At 46.4% G+C, this 4,949-nt stretch overlaps 1 protein-coding gene across 3 annotated transcripts; it reads left to right on the top strand.

Moving 5' to 3' along the window:
- Nucleotides 1-370: 370 nt before the first annotated feature.
- Nucleotides 371-3,268, top strand: Tceal5 (transcription elongation factor A like 5). 3 transcript variants are annotated; one of them, XM_028776999.1, is made up of 3 exons: nt 371-484; nt 1,756-1,823; nt 2,403-3,268. In XM_028776999.1, exon 3 carries the CDS (start codon nt 2,429-2,431, stop codon nt 3,029-3,031), a length of 603 nt encoding a protein of 200 aa, XP_028632832.1. In that variant the 5' UTR covers nt 371-484; nt 1,756-1,823; nt 2,403-2,428; the 3' UTR covers nt 3,032-3,268. The 3 variants fall into 3 exon arrangements, with proteins under 3 accessions (XP_028632832.1, XP_028632833.1, XP_028632834.1); XM_028777000.1 differs by lacking the exon at nt 371-484 and adding an exon at nt 525-611; XM_028777001.1 differs by lacking the exon at nt 371-484 and adding an exon at nt 612-735.
- Nucleotides 3,269-4,949: the final 1,681 nt, after the last annotated feature.

The following is a 4,949-nucleotide window of genomic DNA, read 5'->3' as shown; positions in this document are numbered from 1 at the left end:
TGTAGAATGAGCATCAGTGGCTAAGAGATGAAGTGGATTGAAGAAGTACACGATTTGCTATTTTTTCTAAAGATAAAGTGCCCCCCAAATCCTCTGAGATCCTAACGGGAAACAGTATTAGAAAAAGATGCAGCCTCTCCCTAATGAGCACACAGGACTAAATACACATCACAGGGCGAACCATATTTGACTTCTGGAATTTGCAAGTAACAAAATGAATGACAAGGCCTCATGCTGTGGGGGAAGGGACAGAAAGTGGTGGGGGTAGTGAGGGGGAAAGTAGGCTGGCTCCTGACGCACTTTCTGGTGCTTGGGAGGGGAACTAGGGACCTGAGCCCACTGATGACGTTCCTGTCACGTGACCAAGAGCAGACGTATGCAGAAGTCTCTTCCAGGTACCAGCTACCAGCTCCTTATCTCCGTGGAGGAAGGCAGACTTGAAACCGAACGACAGAGGGGGGCCAACTGCCCTATAGCCCGGCAGGTTGGTACAAGCCAGGGATTCCTGAGGGAGGGGTGGAAATGGACAGAGGCTACAGAGCAGAGGACTCTGTCTGCTTTTCAGATACCGCCCCCTTTCCACCCCCATTCATTTTGGCGCAGAAGATTGTGTGAGTGTTGGGGGTAGCAGCTCTGATATTCTCGGAGAACTGTGGGCTAATGGCAGAAGGAAATGTGAGAAGGAGTCATTTCCCAGGGATAGCTACAAATCCTTCACTGCCTGCAGATCGCTGGGTAGCAATGACAGCAGGCTAAGATCAGAGCTGATTCCAAACCAGATACTCGACTCCTTTCCAGATGCTCACCGACTTGGTGCAGGAAATGGATGGGAATGGGGACAAGGGTCACTGGAGGGAGATGGGGGGGTAGAGAATACTAATTGAGATATCATGGGAACACGGATTGAACTACATATGCCTTATAGAGGAGGAGGATGTGGGGGAGGGGACAGCCGAGGGAGTGGGGGTGGTGATGGCCTAATCTCTTTTAGGAAGCAGGAGAGGGGCAGGGGCCCTAACTCCAGGTTGAGGAAGGTGGACTGCCCCAGGCCAAGGCTCTAGTTCTCCTTTTCCCTTCTCCATCCCCCAGCCATTTCGGATCCCAAAATGGTAGGCTGTGGTGACCAAGGGTGGGGGTTGCTGCAGAGGAGAGAAACAGGTTTAGTAGGAGGCTCAGCTCCTAATTAGGGAGTGACTCCTCAACTCAGAGGGATTCAAACGGAGGTATTAAGAACCCAAAATGTTAAAGTTCAGAAATAATTTGTCCCTGTCACTGTAGAAAGCTGGGTGGGTTTTTTTTTTCTGTGTATGTGGGGAGGAGGGGGTGAATGCAGTGCTGTAGTTATATCTGCTCTACCTTCTCCTGCTTCTACTACCTCCATTTTCAGAAAAGTATCCCACTATTATCAAGAGACCCAGGGATGGGGGTCTTGATACAGAGATCTGAGGGCAGCAAGACCTGCCTTCTGACTTTCAAAGTCCTGAACTTTATTCATTTCGGTGAAGTCAGAGTAGATTTGGGCAGGGAAATCAGACCCAGGGAAACAGTTTAGGAGTGATTTTTCTTTTCTGTAACCTCAGGACTAGGAAAAGGTAAACTGTTGAGGGAGACTTGTGGAAGAAAATCAGAGACCACAGGGAAAGGGAGATGGGCTGAAAGGGAGGAACTGGGAAAGTTTTGACAAAGATTCTGGGTCCTGCTTGCCAGTCATTTCGTCTTCTAATCCTCCACCATCTGATTCCCATCTCCCCACAGGTCTTCAAGTCTGTGGCTGTGGGCAGCAACCCAGCCAAGGAAAGGGAAGACCTGCAGCATCAGTGCAGGTTAGTGAGAGAAGGGATGTGCTCCACCCTGGAAGCAGAGCAAAAGCTGGGGAGGCTACTGCTTACCTCCTCCCTCCAATCCTCCTCATTACAATGTCAAGACACATTACAAGGTCCTAAGGGAGTATGATCCTTTGCAACTGGTGATGCCAAAGTGGACGCCATGAAAGGGAGGAGAAAGGGTGGCATTTGCCATACTCTGTGAGGCTATCAGAGCACCCCTGAAATCTGCATATGCTTTTTTATAATTTTATAAGTGAAAGGATAAGAAAAAAAATGAAAATGCCCCTCAATTCCTGTAGTTCTCGGTAAGTTGAAACTACACACCAGAGACAGAGCAAAGTTGAGACACCATTATCGTGTTTCTTAGCACATCCCTTTAATGGTAGGGAGAAACACCCTTGACGTTTCCAGCAATGTTGGTTCATGTAAGAAGTGTGTGGAGAAAGGAATCTAAGGGTAAGAGTGCACCTGGAAGGTGGATTAAGGTGGCTTGGGAAAGCCAGGAGAAAAGGAAAGCAACTATTGAAACCTTGTGACACAATGTAGACCCTTTGCGTTCTTTTCTTTGTCTTCTAGGACAGGCAACAAAGACAAATTGCAACATGGAAAAGTTCTACAAAGAAAATGAAGGAAAGCCAGAAAACAAGGGAAGGGCAGAAGAAGAAGGAAGTACAGAAGAGGGAGGAAAAGCAGATGAAGACAAGTCAGATGCAGAGGGGAAACCAGCACACCAGGGCAAGCTAGAGCAGGGGGGAGGGCCAGGTGAGCAGGCGCAACAGAAAGGTGAGGGGAAGCCTGAGAAGCAAGGAAAGTCTGACGGGGAGGGCAAGCGCCAAGCGGAAGGCAAGCCCGATTCCCAGGCAAAGTCAGCCAGCGAGGTGCGGGCTGCAGAAAAGCGCCCTGCTGAGGATTATGTGCCCCGGAAAGCAAAACGAAAAACAGATAGGGGGACAGATGATTCTCCCAAGAACTCCCAGGAGGACTTGCAGGACAGGCATGTAAGCAGTGAGGAGATGATGAGAGAGTGTGCAGATATGACACGGGCTCAGGAAGAGCTGAGGAAGAGGCAGAAAATGGGTGGTTTTCACTGGGTGCCAAGAGATGCACAGGATGCTTTAGTTCCCAGGGGCCAACGGGGAGTCAGGGGGGTGAGGGGCGGTGGAGGCAGGGGCCAGAAGGACTTGGAAGATGCTCCATTCGTTTAATGCCTTCAGCCTTTCGTTCTGGTTTCTTCGATGGGAAATATTGCCAGCCCTGCTTTTCCTGGCAGACTTTTGCCAGGCTCTGTGCTTTAACCTTGTGCTGAGATTTTCCTTTAGGTGTCACTCCTGTTACCAGCAGACAGCACTATGTCTTTTAGTAAAGGACTTTCACCCATGTGCATGGAAGAGATGTTCATGGTATACTGTAAAATAATAAAGATAAAAGTTTGCAGAACCACAGATAGAGTATCGGTCAATTTTTGAAAACAAAATCATCACATAGAATATGTACACAAGGAAAACCATGCAACTATATAGGCCTTACAAGAAATAGTGGTTTTCGCTGGGCGGTGGTGGCGCACGCCTTTAATCCCAGCACTTGGGAGGCAGAGGCAGGCGGATTTCTGAGTTCGAGGCCAGCCTGGTCAAACATGTGGGGTACGGCCAGCCCGGGGAAAAAAACTAAAACTGTTTCAAAAAAACCCAAAAAAAAAAAAAAAAAAAAAAAGAAATAGTGGTTTTCTCTGGGTGGTGGGATTTGAGATTTTTCATTTTCTCATATAACGCCAGCCCCACTAAGAACAGAGCCTACTCTTTTCTAAATATTTATTTATTCATTATGTATACAGTGTTCTGCCTGTGTGTATGCCTGCAGACCAGAAGATAGGATCAGATCTCATTACAGATGGTTGTGAGCCACCATGTGCTTGCTGGGAATTGAACTCAGGACATCCGGAAGAACAGCCAGTGCTCTTAACCTCTGAGCCATCTCTCCTGCCCGAGGCTAGTTTTATTATATAAAAACAAAACAATAAAAGGTAAAATAAAAGGCTGGGTGCAGTGACATATGCCTTTAGACATAGGGCTCCAGAGACAGAGGCAGGCAGATCTCTGACTCTGAGGCCATCCTAGGCTTCACTGCCAATCAAATAAGGCCAGCCAGGACAACAGTGACCCAGTGTCTCATATTAAACCATCAAAATAACTAATATTAAGCTTGTAAAGGCAAAGGAGATCCTTAACACTTTTCTCAGAATACAGAATCACAGGTAAAACTGCACTGCCTCTGGACCTGAAAGTTGGAGGAGTTTTTGCAGTCCCCACCAATGCTCCTGCTCCGTAGTCATATGTGAAATGGGGATAGAGAAAGTTTACATCACAGAAATACGGCATACAGTGACGTCGAAAATGAGTGCTGCCAATGTGCATTCACAACACCAGATCAGACACCTGGGGGACAACTGAAAGAAGTCTCATCTATGCCCAGAAAAAGATGTGGGAAGCTGAGAGGTGGGTAATGCCTTCCCTTGAGCAAATGCCACATCTGCTAGGCGTATGCTTTCTCCCTCATGGAGCTTGCATTCACTCAAGACACCCACTACTATCAGTAAGTGAAGTCCTTGAAGTAACAATGCCTCTTTTATTTTCCTGAAACTCCTGTTAACTAGAATATCTATTGTGTTCCATTCTGATATGCTTTTTCTCACTGTAATAGCTGTCAATCATAAAAAGATGTGGAAAATGCTTTCTAAACTTTTAACTGAAAATTACATCCACTAGATTTGCCCTATATTAATCACTCATTTATTTATTTACTTTGTGGCAAGGTCTCATGTAAGCCTAGGCTGGCCTTGAACTTTGCTATGTAGACAAGGAATGGCCTTTTGCTTTTTTGTTTTTAAATCTTGTTTCTATATCTTTATGCTGGAATTATAGGCATGCACCATTAAACCAGGTTTGTGAAGAGCCAATGATCAAACTCAGGGCTTTGTGCACTCTACTCCAACATGCTACTAATGGAGATACATCCTCATCTCACAGACTTTCCCTTTATAAGGTCAAGAGCCTATCTTACTCAACTTTTACTTCCCACAACACTTAATCAAAACTTACAAAATAAATACAGTAACCATCAAGTCAG

Source organism: Grammomys surdaster, unplaced genomic scaffold, assembly GCF_004785775.1.
Source record: "Grammomys surdaster isolate TR1022 unplaced genomic scaffold, NIH_TR_1.0 276, whole genome shotgun sequence".
NCBI lineage: Eukaryota > Metazoa > Chordata > Mammalia > Rodentia > Muridae > Grammomys > Grammomys surdaster.
This window is presented reverse-complemented; position numbering and strand designations above follow the sequence as displayed.